General features: G+C 41.9%; 1 protein-coding gene and 1 long non-coding RNA gene across 3 annotated transcripts; one reads left to right on the top strand and one right to left on the bottom strand.

Moving 5' to 3' along the window:
* Positions 1-10087: 10087 nt before the first annotated feature.
* Positions 10088-14710, bottom strand: LOC106566665 (intermediate filament protein ON3). The gene is made up of 9 exons (XM_014134906.2): positions 14363-14710; positions 13651-13859; positions 13395-13455; positions 12928-13023; positions 12637-12801; positions 12395-12520; positions 11611-11831; positions 11414-11460; positions 10088-11169 (listed from the first exon to the last, which is right to left on the bottom strand). Exons 1-9 carry the CDS (start codon positions 14624-14626, stop codon positions 11072-11074), a joined length of 1287 nt encoding a protein of 428 aa, XP_013990381.2. The 5' UTR covers positions 14627-14710; the 3' UTR covers positions 10088-11071.
* A 1418-nt stretch (positions 14711-16128) lies between these two features.
* Positions 16129-17602, top strand: LOC106566681 (uncharacterized). Of its 2 annotated transcripts, XR_006758454.1 has the most exons (5): positions 16129-16261; positions 16515-16592; positions 16922-16984; positions 17094-17202; positions 17319-17585. It is a non-coding gene; the product is annotated as an uncharacterized lncRNA (long non-coding RNA). The 2 variants fall into 2 exon arrangements; XR_001319924.2 differs by having other exon boundaries at positions 17094-17602.
* Positions 17603-17916: the final 314 nt, after the last annotated feature.

Here is a 17916-nt window from a genome sequence, read left to right as displayed (position 1 = left end):
AATCGGACATAGCGATTGCATAAAGGAGTTCTGTATCTATAATTCTTAAAATAATTGTTATGTTTTTTGTTAACGTTTATCGTGAGTAATTTAGTAAATTCACCGGAAGTTTGCGGGGCGTATGCTAGTTCTGAACGTCACATGCTAATGTAAAAAGCTGTTTTTGATATAAATATGAACTTGATTGAACAAAACATGCATGTCCTAGGAGTGTCATCTGATAATAACATAATGTCCTAGGAGTGTCATCTGATGAAGATCATCAAAGGTTAGTGCTGCATTTAGCTGTGGTTTTGTTTTTTGTGACATTATGCTAGCTTGAAAAATGGGTGTCTGATTATTTCTGGCTGGGTAATCTGCTGACATAATCTAATGTTTTGCTTTCGCTGTAAAGCCTTTTTGAAATCGGACAGTGTGGTTAGATAAAGGAGAGTCTTGTCTTTAAAATGGTGTAAAATAGTCATATGTTTAAAAAATTGAAGTTTTCGGATTTTCGAGGACTTTGTATTTCGCGCCACGCCCATCATTGGATATTGGAGCAGGTGTTCCGCTAGCGGAACGTCTAGATGTAAGATTAACCACGTGGTATGGTTAAAGTTCAGAATGAGGAATGCATGGTCAAACCTTGGCCCTCTCTTCTCGAGGTAAGCTGGTCTGGTGATAGAAAATCTGGGTGGGGTTTATATTCGGAACATAGGACCTGGCGTCATGAGACAGCCTTTTCTATCTGTGTCCCTGGGGGCGTGCCAAGGACTTAGTTAAGACTCCAAAGGGAATTTGAGTTTCCTTCATTAACCTGTTGAGGACAGACGTTCCGGTAGCGGAACCCCGTTCCGCCTGCGGAACCCCTAGCCAACAGACAATGGCATCGCACGGCGCAAAATACAAAACCAACTAAAATACCACAATTACATTTTCTCAAACAATCAACTATTTTACACCATTTTAAAGATAAGACTCTCGTTAATCTAACCACATTGTCCGATTTCAAAAAGGCTTTACAGCGAAAGCAAAACATTAGATTATGTCAGGAGAGTACATAGACACAAATAATCACACAGCAAGCAAGCATATATGTCACATACCCAAACCACAGCTAAATGCAGCACTAACCTTTGATGATCTTCATCAGATGACACTCCTAGGACATTATGTTATACAATACATGCATGTTTTGTTCAATCAAGTTCATATTTATATCAAAAAACAGCTTTTTACATTAGCATGTGATGTTCAGAACTAGCATACCCACCGAAAACTTCCGGTGAATCTACTAAATTACTCATGATAAACGTTGACAAAATACATAACAATTATTTTAAGAATTATAGATACAGAACTCCTTTATGCAATTGCGGTGTCACATTTTAAAATAGCTTTTCGACGAAAGCACATTTTGCAATATTATGAGTACACAGCTCGGCCATCTCGGCTAGCTAATTTGACACCCACCAAGTTTGGGACAACCTAAACTCAGAATTACTATTAGAAAAATTGGAATACCTTTGCTGTTCTTCGTCAGAATGCACTCCCAGGACTTCTACTTCAATAACAAATGTTGTTTTGGTTCCAAATAATCCATAGTTATATCAAAATACCTCCGTGTGTCATCATGATCTCTGTTGGAATCGTCAGTCCTTCTGTTGGAGAGTTCATCCGAGTGTGTCTCTCTCTCTCTCTCTGCTTCCCTGAAGATCCAAGTCTTTCATGGTTAGAATGAATACTTCAGAGTACCATTCAGAAATGTTCTCATAGAATAGATGTTTTGACGGTTGTCGGGCTTCGCATCCCAGGTTGACATAATTTCTAGCTACAGACTAGTTATTATTATCTAAGATTTGCTCTTATTCTGTAGGGATCGATAGTCCCAGAATTGAACCAATTCCAGTCATGTAGCCAATGCTCCACGTGGTATGGTTAGGAATTCAATAACTATTCGCACTCACGCTGTGGGTTTGCTAAGTCTAAACTCAAACCTTTGCCCCCTCAGCTGACCGAGGTACGTGTGGTCTAAAGAGGATGTCCTCAGGAGGGGATTTTATTCGTAACAATAGAAAAGGCGGGTCTATGATGCCAGATCATGTCTGTGCTCACGGGGGCGGGCCAATGACTTAGTTCAACCTCAAAGGGAATACAATTCTTTCACATTAAAGGTTTAACATCATATTACATCATTTCACAAATAGTTTCATCTTTACTCATTCATTTTATACAAGAATTAGATGCAAACCCCATAATTGAGAAATGTACATATTCAGAGAGGTAGTTATGTGTGTTTCCTGTCCTCTCTGAGGTCACCAAATGAAACACATTTGTCATACCTGTCCCTTAAGTGTCCATGGACCATTCCCACCTTCTCACAAGTGGACATTATGTATCAAATCACCATTGTGGGGATTTAGGAGTTCGCCATGTGAAATCCTATGTTCTCTCTATGTGTCTCTTTCTGCATGGCCAGGGGGAGAGAGTCTCCGCAAGGAATTTATGACCTGACATAGAGCCTGGGTGTAGGAGAGAGAGGGAGAGAGGGGGATGCCACGATCTATACCCAGGAAGGGCCACGTCATGACACTACATTAAGCACTACACAATCGAGGGATACTACATTGTGTTGTATAGTATTCTTCAGTATACTACAAAACTGTAGTATCCCTCGATCATGTAAAGTACTTACTATAGAATTTTGTAGTATACTGTAGAATACTATATCAAGTAGGGCCTACTACAGTATGTCCGTAAAATAAACTAGTGTCCACAAAAACACCACAGTTTTACTATCGTTATACTACAGCATTTAAATTGCATATACCCCACCCATTCCTATCCCTCATATTACAATTTGTGCCATCCATGAGTAAGAAACGTACATACCAAGTATAGACCATATATTGTGTTCCCTAGAGCTTATAGAAAGTAAGTGCTGAACTATCTGTTCAGATGCCAGCCCTACCTACAGGTTATTGAAAATGTGCTCTTTTATTATTTCTTCAAGAACGAAGTCCCCACTTTCTATGCCAAAGATAATAAAACAAAATATCATAGTGAATACCACAGTAATGTCTGCAGAAATACTACAGTAATTACAATAATATATACTATCGTTTTTTTTTACTAAAGTAATACTGCAGTATTTATACAATAGTAAACTGTTAAAACAACAATATACTAGTCATGTCTGCAAAAACACTACAGAAAATACGACAGTATACTACCGTCATGTCCACACAAACACTACAGCAGATACTACAGTATTTTTTCATGTGTGCACACACTGTTTGTTTCATGGCTCTATCCGGTATAACAAAATGCTTAGCTTCTGTGATGAGAACTGAAGTATGACATTCTGTTGTTGTAGTGTCCCTCATTGGCCAGTAGATGTTTGTAATGGTCTATATACAGTCTATGATAATGGTCCTTGGGATGAATACAATTTATTTTTTATTTTACCTTTATTTAACTAGGCAAGTCACTTAAGGACAAATTCTTATTTTCAATGATGGCCTAGGAACAGGGGGTTAGCTGCCTTGTTCAGGAGTAGAACGGCATATTTTTACCTTGTCAGCTCGGGGATTTGATCTTGCAACCTTTCGGTTACTAGTCCAACGCTCAAACCACTAGCATACCTACCGCCCCATTATCTTCAGTTCATGGGCACTTTAAGTACAATATGGAGCTGGGTATTCATGGCTCTGCTAAAAGTTTATTAGAGGGCAATGGAGAGTGAGAGAGGCTGTATATGAGCATACAAAGTAGTATTCAAACTTAACTCAGCATCAGAGTTCTGATGACGACGAAATGTCTGTCTTTTATGATTTACCTGCTAAGCACAGGTGGTTGGTGGCACCTTAATTGGGGAGGACTGGCTTATAGTAATGGCTGGAATGGAATGAATGGAATGGTATCAAACTCATCAAACAAAAGGTTTCCATGGGTTTGATACCATTCCATTCACTCTATTCCAGCCATTATTATGAGCTGTCCTCCCCTCAGCAGCCTCCTATGCTGCTGAAGTTGTATTGAAAATACCATATCTCATGATTGCATCAAAGCAAACCCTCAGAAGTAAACTACAAGTCTGATACTTGTGTTCATACACTACAAAACCAAAGTATGTGGACACCTACTCGTCAAACATCTCATTCCAAAATCATGGGCATTAATATGGAGTTGGTCTTTCCACTAGATGTTGGAACATTGCTGCAGGACTTGTTTCCATTCAGCCACAATAGCATTAGTGAGGTCGGGCACTGGTGTTAGTCGATTAGGCCTGGCTCGCAGTCGGTGTTCCAATTCATCCCAAAGGTGTTCGATGGGGTTGAGGTCAGGGCTCTGTGCAGGCTAGTCAAGTTCTTCCACCGATCTGGACAAACCATTTCTGTATGGACCTCGCTTTGTGCACGGAGGCTTTGTATGATGCAAAAACAGAAAAAGGCCTACCCCAGGCAGCGAAGAGCCATTTCCAGGTCTTGGTTGGCTCGCTCACTCCAACTGGTTGTTGGGCTGGGGGTGGAACCCGGAGGACAGGCTGGCTGACGACCCAATGAGTGTGCAGAACGCCTTCCAGAAACGGGACGAGAACTGAGGACCCCGGTCGGAGACCATGTCCACGGGCAGTCCATGGATCTGGAAGACATGCTGCAGCATGAGCTGGGCCGTCTCTTTGGCAGAGGGTAGCTTGGGGAGAGGAATGAAGTGAGCGGCTTTGGAAACCCTATCCACTACTGTCAAGATGGCGGTGTTGCCATCAGATGGGGGGGAGACCCGTGACAAGGTCCAGGGCTATGTGAGACCAGGGACAGTGAGGGACAGGCAGAGTTTGAAAGAGATTAGCTAGAGCTTGCCGAGGAGTCTTGTTCTGACCACAGACCATGCATGCGGCGACGAACTCGGAGACGTCAGGAATCATGGTAGGCCACCAAAAGCGTTGTCTCACAAAGGCCAGGGTCCATCGGGAGCCCGGATGGCAGACAAGCCTGGAGGAGTGGGCCCTCTCTCTAGGACCAAGGAGCGGACCGTGTCAAGAACAAACTTTTGGTTATCTGCCCCCCCCCCCCCTCCCCCCTCCCCCATGCTTGGTGGTGCAGGGATATTCCAGGTTCTTGTGGTCGGTCCACACAATGAACGTATGTTCCGCCCCCTCCAGCCAGTGCCTCCACTCCTCCAATGCCATCTTCACCGTGAGAAGCTCATGATTCCCCACATCGTAGTTCCTCTCCGTGGCATTGAGGTGATGGGAGAAGAAGGCGCAGGGGTGTAACTTGAGGTCCTGGGCAGAACGCTGGGACATGACAGCCCCCACTCTGACTTCCAAAGTATCGGCCTCCATCACGAACTGGCAGGACAGGTCAGGATGAACCAAGATGGGAGCTGTGGTGAAATGGTGTTTGAGATCCCAGAACGCCCGATCAACAGCTGGGAACCATGTGAACAGATCCTTGGGAGAGGTGAGTGCAGACAGTGGGGAAGCCAGGGTGTTGTAACCCCGGATAAAGCGGCGATAAAAGTTGGCGAATCCCAGGAAACTTTGCACCATGGACGTAGGCTGGGGCCAATCCGTTCTGTGAGCTTGTGTGGGTTACCACTTAGCGGCTGAGCCGTTGTTGCTCCTAGACGTTTCCACTTCACAATAACAGTACTTACAGTTGACCGTGTCAGCTCTAGCAGGGCAGACATTTGACAAACTGACTTGTTGGAAAGGTGGCATCCTATGACGGTGCCACATTGAAAGTCACTGAGCTTTTCAGTAAGGCCATTCTACTGCCAATGTGTGTCTATGGAGATTGCATGGCTGTGTGTGTGTGATTTTATACACCTGTCAGCAACGGATGTGGCTGAAATAGCCAAATCCACTAATTCGAAGGGGTGTCCACATACTTTTGTATATATAGTGTACAATCACAGCCATTTACACACAAAGTAACATATAGGTTGAGTCATCACATACCACAACGAGACAGGTAAGTGTATGATTCAGAACAACAATAGGGTGTTAGCGACAATGCATCTAAGATAAAATATTTCTGCACTTCCTGAAAACAACATTCCATTCATCAAGAGGTGGAAGGAGGGAGAGGGCTAGAGTGGGCGGGGTTAATCTGTCAAGCACTGTCAATAATTATCATCATCTATCCCAGTAAAGGCTTTTTGCTCTTCATATCAAATAGCTTCGTTGGGTAGGGTCCAGTCGTCTTGTGTCTAGACTCCAGACTGTAGTTGTAGCCTATAACTAAGACCCTGAGTTTATCTGTTTTGGTTAGCCTGATGCTGGCATGACTGCCTATTATACTCTTTTCTACACAACAGATGTATGTCGTGGGGCTGAAGGTAGCCTAGTGATTAGAGCGTTGGGGCAGTAACTGAAAGGTAGCTGGATCGAATCCCTGAGCTGACAAGGTAAAAATCTGTCGTTCTGCCCTTCAACAAGGAAGTTAACCCACTGTTCCCCAGTAGGCTGTCATTGTAAATATGAATTTGTTCTTAACTGACTTTCCTAGTTAGAAAAATAAATAATTATTATTTGAATTTGCTGTTATTTGCACCAAGTGAATAAGCCCATGTCTGTTCTACACAAGTCATTGATATCTGAATGTGCTGTTATATAAGCCCACTCTCGCCTGCCCCATTACCACAATTTCCTTTGGTTATACCTACAAACCCAGTTGTCTTTCGCTTATTGTTCCAAATTATACACAAGAAAACTATTATGAAAACATAAACTTGTTTTGTTTTGTTCTCTCTTTCTCTCTCTTCTCACTCTCTCTCTCATTGTCTGGTTTCAGGTCTGCTGAGTGTGAAAATGTGTATTTGTATTTATTATGGACACCATTAGCTGCTGCCATTACAATACATTCACAGATTTCACAACACACTGTGTACCCTAATCCACCACTACCACATATTTACAGTACAAAATACATGTGTACGTGTGTGTATAGTGTGTATATTATCGTGTGTGTGTATGCATGTGTCTGTGCCTATGTTTGTTTTGCTTCACAGTCCCCGCTGTTCGATAAGGTGTATTTTTATCTGTTTTTTTTAATCGAATTTTACTGCTTGCATCAGTTACTTGATGTGGAATAGAGTTTCATGTAGTCCTGGCTCTATTTAGTACTGTGCGCCTCCCATAGTCTGTTCTGGACTTGGGGACTGTGAAGAAACCTCTTGTGGCATGTCTTGTGGGGTATGCATGGGTGTCCGAGCTGTGCGCCAGTAGTTGAAACAGACAGCTTGTTGCATTCAACATGTCAATACCTCTCATAAAAACATGTAGTGATGAAGTCAATCTCTCCTCCACTTTGAGCCAGGAGAGATTGACATGCATATTATTAATATTAGCTCAATGTGTACATCCAAACGGCCAGCCATGCTGCCCTGTTCTGAGCCAATTGCAATTTTCCCTTTTTGTGGCACCTGACAACACGACTGAACAGTAGTCCATGTGCAACAAAACTAGGGCCTGGTGGACCTGCCTTGTTGATAGTGCTGTTAAGAAGGTAGAGCAGCACTTTATTAGGGGCATACTTCTCCCCATTTTAGCTACTGTTGTATCATATGTTTTGACCATGACCGTTTACAATCCAGGGTTATTCCAAGCAGTTTAGTCACCTCAACTTGCTCAACTTCCACATTATTTATTACAAGATATAATTGAGGTTTAGGGTTTAGTGAATTATTTGTCCCAAATACAATACTTTGAGATTTAGAAATATTTAGGACTAACTTATTCCTTGCGACCCACTCTGAAACAAACTGCAACTCTTTGTTAAATGTTGCAGTCATTTCAGTCGGTTTAGTAGCTGACATGTATAGTGTTGAGTCATCTGCATATACAGACACACTGGCTTTACTCAAAGGCAGTGGCATGTCATTAGTAAAGATTGGAAAAAGTAATGGGCCTAGACAGCTGCCCTGGGGAATTCCTGATTCTACCTGGATTATGTTCGAGAGGCTTCCATTAAGAACACCCTCTGTGTTCTGTTAGACAGGTAATTCTTTATCCAAAATATAGCAGAGGGCGTAAAGCCATAACACATAGGTTCTTCCAGCAGCAGACTATGATCGATAATGTTAAAAGCCGCACTGAAGTCTAACAAAACAGCCCCCACAATCTTTTTATCATCAATTTCTCTCAGCCAATCATCAGTCAATTGTGTAAGTGTGTGCTTGTTGAATGTCCTTCCATATAAGCATGCTGAAAGTTTGTTGTCAATTTGTTTACTTTAAAATAGCATTGTATATGGTCAAACACCATTTTTTCCAAAAGTTTACTAAGGGTTGGTAACATGCTGATTGGTCGTCTATTTGAGCCTGTAAAGGGGGCTTTACTATTCTTAGGTAGCGGAATGACTTTTGCTTCCCTCCAAGCCTGGGGGCACCGGCTTTCTAGTAGGCTTAAATTGATAATATGGCAAATAGGAGTGGCAATATCGTCTGCTATTATCCTCAGAAATATTCCATCCAAGTTGTCAGATCCCGGTGGCTTGTCATTGTTGACAGACAACAATATTTTTTTCACCTCTTCCACACTCAAAATTCTAAATTACAATGCTTGTCTTTCATAATTTGAAATGCTTCAAACTGTTTGCTCGTCATTACACACCACTGACCAACAAATATTCTTTACATCAACAACATAGGAATCATTACAAAATGTATTGTATGACCTCTTATACACTATATTAGGCCCAGCCTTTGGAACTTTGGTTTTCCTAGATATGGCTACTATATAGTGATCACTATATCCGATGGCTCTGGATACTGCTTTCAAGCTAATTTCTGCAGCATTAGTAAAGATGTGATCAATACACATTGATGATTTCATTCCTGTGCTGTTTGTAACTACCCTGGTAGGTTGACTGATAACCTGAACCAGATTGTAGGCACTGGTTACAGTTTGAAGTTTTTTATTGAGTAGGCAGCTTGATGAAAGCCAGTCAATATTTAAATCACCCAGAAAATATACCTCTCTGTTGATATCACATACATTATCAAGCATTTCTGACATGTTATCCAGATACTGACTGTTAACACTTGGTGGTCTATAGCAGCTTCCCCCCAGAATGGGCTTTAGGTGAGGCAGATGAACCTGTAGCCATATTACTTCAACAGTATTTAACATGAGATCCTCTCTAATCTTTACAGGAATGTGGTTGTGAATATAAACAGCAACACCTCCACCATTGGCATTTCTATCTTTTCTGTAAATTTTATAACCTTGTTTTGCTACCACTCTATCATCAAAGGTATTATCTAGTAGAAAGAGGAGGAAGGGAAGCGCTACTAAGGTACACAATAGTAAATGTTGGTAGACAGAAGGTGCTCTTTGGTAAAAGGGGTGAGTTGGTCAGGAGGACCAAGGCACTCTTCATATAATTGATTAAAAGGCCTTTATTAGTATGGCATGTTATTATTATCTAAGTGAGTTTCAGAGATATGAAAGTATGAATGTCATCTGTTACTAGCAAATTATTGATTTCATCAACCTTGTTTCTTAAGCTACATATGTTAATGTGGGCTATTTTGAGCACTTTTCGTCTGGGATGCTTACTTATTTTATTGCTTTACTGGGAAGCTTAGCAGAAGTAGATATGCTCATGTTATTTATGTTAGTGCAGGGTGAGCTGCACACAGTGGACTTCCTCCTAGGGCACACCGGCTCAATGTTAATTGTATAAAGCTGGTTCATAGGTACATGATTAATGCATACAATAGCTGTACAATCAGCAGACATTCAGGACAGTTAGAGGGACATAAATTAGGTTACTTACATTGTGTCAACCAACACCCCTGGTGTAATATACATTTGCTGAAGCATTATGACAACTCTGCGTCACACAATGATAGGGATTAACTGAGCTGGGCTTGGGTCATTGGGTCATCTCAACGCAGCCTTATAATGCTGTGAAAGGATCCAGGAACTCAAATGATTTGGGTGGATCCCATCCTCCTCATAGGAAGGTATTGTCATGATAACTATCACACAACATCTGGTACTTTGTGGAGGTTGGAATGAAGAGAATGTAGAAAATGCGGATGTGTAGTCTAGTCATTAATCTGTCAGAAGTGAAAGATGAGTCAAACGATTGCATGTGATCCCCATTATGAGTCTTTATTTGTGTCTGAACATCTTGGTACATGATATTGCATCATTAAACCGTTTTAATAGAAGTAAAAAAACAGATTTTAGGCTAATCTTATACTGGGAAACAAGCTCAATGCAGTTTATAGTACAGCATAACAAATAAATAACAAGTGGTTCTGTGAGGTCTGGTTGACAGATAATTTCTTTGATGTAGTATGATGAAGTGTATATATAAGGGATAATCAACGAGGGGATCTATGCGTTCTATGGAAAATAATTAACGACGCGGTGTGTTCCACTACGTTCTAGCAAAGTGCAACTGACCTCACACAGAGTTGTATTAGTTCCCAGAGAACGCAAAGAGCACAACGTTGATTATCCATTTTATACCATGACTATAGTTTAACATAATTGCCACTAGAAATTATTTCATTTGCGGTAGAAATATTTTCAACATCCACTGGAGTAGCTAGCAAGTTTACTAGATAGCTACAGTAGTTGCCGTGGTAACCAAACAAACAGCCTTGCTAGTTTAGCTAACTAAATCATTAGTCCTAGCTTGCCATTATGAAAATCGAATTCAACAATGGCAATAGTGTTTTCAATTCGACTTTGCTTTCAAAAGCAACTCAAACATAGAACATGTAAGAATTAACTATAGCCATTGAATTCTACCGTGCATATATACCATGCGTTATAGGAAAACAGTGCACGTTCTAGAATGCCCTTCAAGCCAATCAAAAACAAGTATTCAACAATGCCATGGTATAAAGTAACAGTAACACTTTACTTGATGCAAATTCTTATGAAGTGTTATTGTCTTATAAATATTCATATTAAGGTATATACCTAGAGTCTCATAATGCTCTATGACTGCCTCTATAGGCTGCTATGAATGTGTTATGAGTGCCATGGATTGTTATGAAAACTGTAGCCCCTTCAGAAAATGACCTCTCTGAGTCATGTTGTGTCTCAGCAACATGTTGTTTTTCAGTGGTACGATCTGGATGAGTCGGAGGTTTCCACCATTTTGATGAAGACAGCAGAAGATCGGGTGGGCTGCTGGTAGCTGGTCTCCGGCATGGTGTCTGGGGGGAAAAGAGGAGGATGCGGGTTGTTATTACAAAGGCTATTGTCTCCATCAAGATTCCATTATCCCTCTTCCTGCCAATCACCACACCTGTTTTCGATCCCTAAATCCTATCAATAGTATGAGCCTTCGTAAAACAAGGTTCGAAGGTAAAGGAATGTGAGAGGAGAATAAGAATGCTAACTTTAGAGATAATAGTTCTGTCAGGGGCTTCTAGTAGTTTAGGGTGAAAGATAACTTACAACAAGGCTTTGTGGTAGAAATGTTGGTGATTGATTGTTGTCCAAATCTGTGGACGGAAGAGGAAGAGACAATAAAAATATCATACAGCTATACACACACTTCATTTTCTCTGCATCATGGATTTCGGAAGCTGTCTATGCAGAGGAGCTGGTCATAGTGGAACTTTGAGTCCCTCAGAGTTTCATCATCTCCTTACTTGGTCTCCTCGCCCTCCAGCAGTTTCCTGTAGGTGGAAATCTCGATGTCCAAGGCCAGCTTGACGTTCATCAGGTCCTGGTACTCCCTGATCTGGCAGGCCATGTCCTGCTTGGCTCTCTGCATAGCTACCTCCAGGTCCTTGATTAGAGCCTTGGCATTCTTTACGACAATCTCCCCATGTTCCTCTGCCTCTGTTATCTGGCTCTCCAGGTTGGCCTTCTATAGTGTTAAGGGGGGAAATGAATCAGAAGACATTTGGAACAGAAAAAATAAGCGTGGTTTTCTTCACGCTGTTATCATGGGTCATTTTTACAGTCATTAGGTTTTCATTATAGCCCAGAATACATTATTGTACACATAACGTAGGCCTATGTAGTTCAGGTATGCATAAACACTGTGTCATCATCTGTCGTCCATTTGTGCAGGTGTAATTATACCCAGTGAGCTGAGACATGTGCTGCCATCCGGCATATGACTTAATTGCTCCATTCTAAAATGTGTCTTTGTCCTCCGAGACAAAGACAAAGATATACTGGTATTTTAGCCTGAGAGTGTAACATTGTTTTTGCGATCAACAATGCCACATTGGTGCTGTGCCAGACCGAAGATAACGATAAGTTGGCCAAATCAGAAATCAGTCTGGCACCAAGCCTTGACATACAGTACAGTACTCCTCAATTGTAAGGTGGTGTTCTATCCAGTCTGACACTATAGTCTATGATTAAAACAGTCTTCAATTATAAAATGGTTTATTACTCCTTCCAGTCAGGTGCGGTGCTCACCTGTCCCTTGACAGCCAGGATCTCATTCTGTAAGCGGCTGATGAGTCGGTTCAGCTCAGCGATCTCAGCCTTGGTGTTGCGCAGCTCCTCTGCAGCCTGGCCAGCCTGGCCGGCCAAACTGTCAACCTGATGTGGACAGAGACGACAGGTTTATTTTATGAATTATTGTTTGACCTGCTGTACTGCTCCCTTAGGCATGAACGCTTAAGATTTCCTCATTCTCTAACCCCTGACCTCCTCACCTTGGTCTTGTACCAGCTCTCGGTCTGCTCCCGACTGCGAGCAGCGATGTCTTCGTACTGGGCCTTGACGTCAGCTATGATCTGGTTCATGTCCAGGCCCCGGGAGTTGTCCATCTGAACCACCACAGAGGTGTCCTTCACGTCAGACTGCAGCTCACCCAGCTCCTGTCATGAAAGAAACAATGTCATTTCTGTAATCTCTATAGTGCTAAATACCGTGTCTCTATGGTATTGGCATCTTTGACTATAGGGGCATCAAAAATATATATGTGTGATTTAGCACTGCCTTACCTGATCGTACAAGACCTTCAAGAAGTTGACGTCATCTTCCAGCCCAGCCAACCTGTCCTCCAGATCCACCTTGGACAGGTAACCAGCATCCACATCCTACAGAACAGCAGAAGACAGTCAACAGCTGTAACACTGAGAAACATGCCTACCCGATGCAGCCTCACATAAAACAAGTCATAGCCCCTTTTTACCTGTTCATATGGGGATGTTTGCAGTACTGACTCTTGTTTACGTAGCTAGTTGTAGCTACATCTTTCAAACCATGGAAAATACTCAAGCTTTACTGAACATAAAAGGCACATTTGTAATACACCTTTGATGATTCGCCTATTTTCCCTAACTATTATTAATCTTCGACCTACGGCAGATGAGTTAGATTAGATCAGAATGGGACTCTGGCTACACTTTATCTATACAATACATTTCTGAGACTATTCTTCACTGAATGTTATCATTCAGTTGCGTACCTTTTTCAACACGACAAAGTCATTCTCTGCTGTGTTCCTCTTGCTGATCTCATCTTCATACCTGGAACAAGCCAAAGCAATAGAATAGAGTTAGGGTCTCTATAACAGGGGAGACCAACTCTGGCCCCGAAGAGCTGCATTATGCAGGCTTTTGTCACAGCCCAGCATGCATGTCTTGCATGACAACAAACATGACAGAGGAATTGGCTAACGCACAAACAGATCTCCAACCAGACTAACGTCACTGTGTTCTTACTTTGATTTGAAGTCCTCCACATTATGGTGCATGTTCCTGTTCTCCATATCCAACCGGTCATTGTCATTGTTGATCTGGTCCAGCTGTCTCTGCAGGTTGTTGATGTAGGTCTGGAACATGGGTTCCATGTCGGAGGGGCCAGTTGTTTGGTCCTGCATCAGCTTCCACTTGGTCTCTAGCATTTTGTTCTGCTGCTCCAGGTGTCGCACCTGTGACACACACATACACACATACATATGAATAATTGATTTGTTATTATAGATGTTTGGAGTCCTCAGTCCACACGTCATGTTTGGCACACATGCAGGCAGGCAGGCACACACGCAGGCACGTACACACACACACACACACACACACACACAAACGTTGAAACAGTGCCCAGAGGGAGAGGTGCTTCTACGGTTAAACACTCCAAGAGGAGGAAACAATGTCTTAAACCTGTTATTGACTTTACTAGATTGGTTCTACTAATTATTATGTAGATTGGAGTGTCATTACCATCATCACAACCATATTCCTGGGCTCTTACGTTATTAAGGTGATGTGATGCAATCCACCGAACTCCTCATTTTTTATGCTTTTCATACATTTTCTGGATTTACCACAATAACTCTTTAATATTTTTTCCAGTATTTTTCACATGAGTTGAACATTCACACAAACAAAAGACAAAAAACAGCAAGCGGCAAAAAACACTCTATTTATACTGTACCTTATCGATAAAAGTGGCAAAGCGATTGTTGAGACCCTTGATCTGGTTCATCTCGTGGGTGCGGACAGCCTGGATTTTGGGGTCGATATCCAGGTTGATGGGTGCCAGCAGGCCTTGGTTGATGGTCACGGCCGTGATGGAGCCTCCCATGTAGAGGCCACTGCTGCTGGTCCTGGGGCCGTTTCTGGAGCCCAAGGACATGCTGCTGAAGTCCCTCATGTAATTAGGGCTTGTCCCAGTGCAATTCTTTGTCCTTATACTCATGGTTCCGTTGTGTGAATGTATTACAGCTGGGATGATTGCAGACTGAGGCTGGAGTTGCTGAGCTGTGTTACCGTTAACAAATGAATCCCCTTATATAGAAGGGAGAGGGTAGGGCCAGGGTAGCCTGTGTCTGTGTGTGGGTGTATGTATGTGTGTGGGCGTGAAAGAGGTGGTGAAGGTATGTCACTTCTCAATGTGGAAGAACCAGTCAGATGCATACTGTACATACCTACTTTAAGCATGTACCTGGATACCTGTTCTTCTGACTTGCTTTAGGGAACCAAGACTTGTGGTTTTACCTCTACCACATGGTCAACAAACACCTTAGAGGGAATGTGATGTGCTGTATCAGCCAGCCTTTAGGACTTCATTTTTTAATAACAAGACATTACACTGGCCTTTATATTTAACTTAATATTTTCTCTTTAACTACTGGTGCCATCTAAAAGAGGTAACGATTTGTGTCTTTCATGTTCTCCAAGTCAGCTTGTCCAGTTATGGGAGTTGTGTTCCAGTTATGAGAGTATGTGACAGTTAGCCAGCATCTCACCTCTTTGGGTTCTTTATTCCTTTATTTACAAAATTAAAGTAATTGATTGACCAGAAAGTCCGTCCCCTGGTGTTGCAGGTCTTAAACAGCCCTATAGGACTGTATTTGAAGGATTGCAAATGGTGTTGGTATAAAATTGTGACCCTAGAGGCCAGCATACAAATAAAGTAGTAACAATAGGAATGGTACATTGCCAGACAGCTTTGTTGTGAGTAGAACTTCAAATCCAAACCATATCCCAAAATTGGTAAAAAGTATAACTGACCTTAAATTTGTGTTCACAAGCAACGTTATCTTTCTCCAAAAGATTAGAAACTTGACATGTAAATAATTAAAGCCAAAACAAGACTTTGCATATCAAAACTTGGACCACAGCACAAAAGATTCAGGTAAAACTGGTCAATCAAATGCTATCGAGAACCTTGAAGGGTACTTGGGCTGTCCCTTTTTGGTTCCAGGTAGAACCCTTTTGGGTTCAATATAGAACCATTTCCACAGAAGGATCTACATGGAACCCAGAATGGTTCACCTGGAAACCAAAAAGGTTTCCAGGTGAACCAAAAAAACCTGGAAAAAAACCTGGAACCAAAAAGGGTTCTCCTATGGGGACAGCCGAAGAACCATTTTGGAACCCTTTTTTCTAAGAGTGTACATAAGACCTACAAAACTACACGTTTTGAATCAACATTGCCTGCTTGTGACACATACGGTGCTGTCTCTAGTAGACAAATGGGCAGCTCTGAGGTCGAATGTAAACAACAAACTGGTCTGTCAGCCTGCAGGCAGACACTTGTATTCACTGTCATTCAGCTGTGACTACAATGATGATTATGGGTTGGCCTTCCCCATCTAATGGGTGACTACAGTGTACTGTCAGGTGGCTGTCAGGTGGTTGTCAGGTTTGCCCAGGTGTGAAGGCAGATTAAGCAATCATCACAGTTCCACAGATAGAGTAACAGAGATATAACTGGATTGTCTACAACCAACCGGGTGGTTTGGTTTTGAGCACTGCTCTCATTTGATACTTGAACTGTAGCAGTGTGAGACTGATTATCCTATCTCTATTATCTACACATCTCATATAGGTGAGTCGATGAGGATGTTTGCAATGTTATTTATATGTGTGTGTATAGGGGGACCTGCATGCGTGTGTGTGTGTGTGTGTGTGTGTGTGTGTGTGTGTGTGTGTGTGTGTGTGTGTGTGTGTGTGAGAGAGAGGGAGAGATTGGATTGCATGAATTTCATAACTATTTCATCAGTTACAGTTAACTCACTAACGTGTTGTAAATATATGCCTTGTAAATGTCTAACACTTAGGTTCTCTCTCTGTCTGAGGAGTTATGAAGGTTGCATCCTTTAACATCAGGAGATTTGGACTGAATAAAATTCTGATCCAGATGCCCAACACCTGTTAAGGTAAAACATTTGTGTGTCACATCCATCTAAACTCTGCTGTGTGCCAAAATAGGAGTCAAATGCATTCATACCTGACAAGGTTCTGTAAATGGAGAAAATATCAAACACATTATTTCGTTTTTTGACAACAAAAAATATTTATAGAGCCATTTCAATGAATCTGTTGGCAGTATTCTTACTATAAGAAGACTTTAGTCGTCATTTGGAATTATTATTGTAAGGCTCAACCGCAGTAGTGGAATAAGCCACAGCTCAAGGAGTGGCTTTCTTACAACACATGTTTAGTTACAATCATACAATACCATAATGTGTTTTATCTTGGCTGACAGCTGATTTCCTCATGACTACAGAAGAAAACAAGATATATACACATGATAGCTGCTTGAAAGGCTGTAAGTCACCAAAACATAAAGGGAGATCCCACTCCCACTAAATACCTACAGGGTTCACACCAGCTGGGTCTATAAGTTAAGCAGTAACTCCTCTTTCTCTGTTTTGTAGATTGTGTCTCGTTATGACGTTATAGTGGTTCTGGAGGTGGTGGATGTGAGGGGGATATCTGCTATCTGCTTCCCGAGAGAGTTAAACTGGTGACATTGCTGTTTATCAGGTTTATATTCAACCTCACCTTTCCTATTGAGTTGAATATATGATGGCACAGAACACTTTAAGAACACCTCACTTTCTCTGTTACTCAATAACTTTGAGTTACTTTAATCCCCTCAGCCTCCATGTATACTGTACCACAGAGTCAACACAACAGATCACTACGCCTGGAAACTCAGCATCCGCTTGGGAACGACTAGATATAAGGAATAGTTCCTGTTACTTTACAGGTAATGATTATACACTGCTCAAAAAAATAAAGGGAACACTAAAATAACACATCCTAGATCTGAATGAAAGAAATAATCTTATTAAATAAATTTTTCTTTACATAGTTGAATGTGCTGACAACAAAATCACACAAAAATAATCAATGGAAATCCAATTTATCAACCCACGGAGGTCTGGATTTGGAGTCACACTCAATTAAAGTGGAAAACCACACTACAGGCTGATCCAACTTTGATGTAATGTCCTTAAAACAAGTCAAAATGAGGCTCAGTAGTGTATGTGGCCTCCACGTGCCTGTATGACCTCCCTACAATGCCTGGGCATGCTCCTGATGAGGTGGCGGATGGTCTCCTGAGGGATCTCCTCCCAGACCTGGACTAAATCATCCGCCAACTCCTGGACAGTCTGTGGTGCAACGTGGCCTTGGTGGATGGAGCGAGACATGATGTCCCAGATGTGCTCAATTGGATTCAGGTCTGGGGAACGG

The sequence above is a fragment of the Salmo salar genome, chromosome ssa13 (assembly GCF_905237065.1).
Source record: "Salmo salar chromosome ssa13, Ssal_v3.1, whole genome shotgun sequence".
Taxonomy (NCBI): domain Eukaryota; kingdom Metazoa; phylum Chordata; class Actinopteri; order Salmoniformes; family Salmonidae; genus Salmo; species Salmo salar.
The sequence above is the reverse complement of the archived record's forward strand: the minus strand, read 5'-3'. Positions and strand labels throughout refer to the sequence as shown.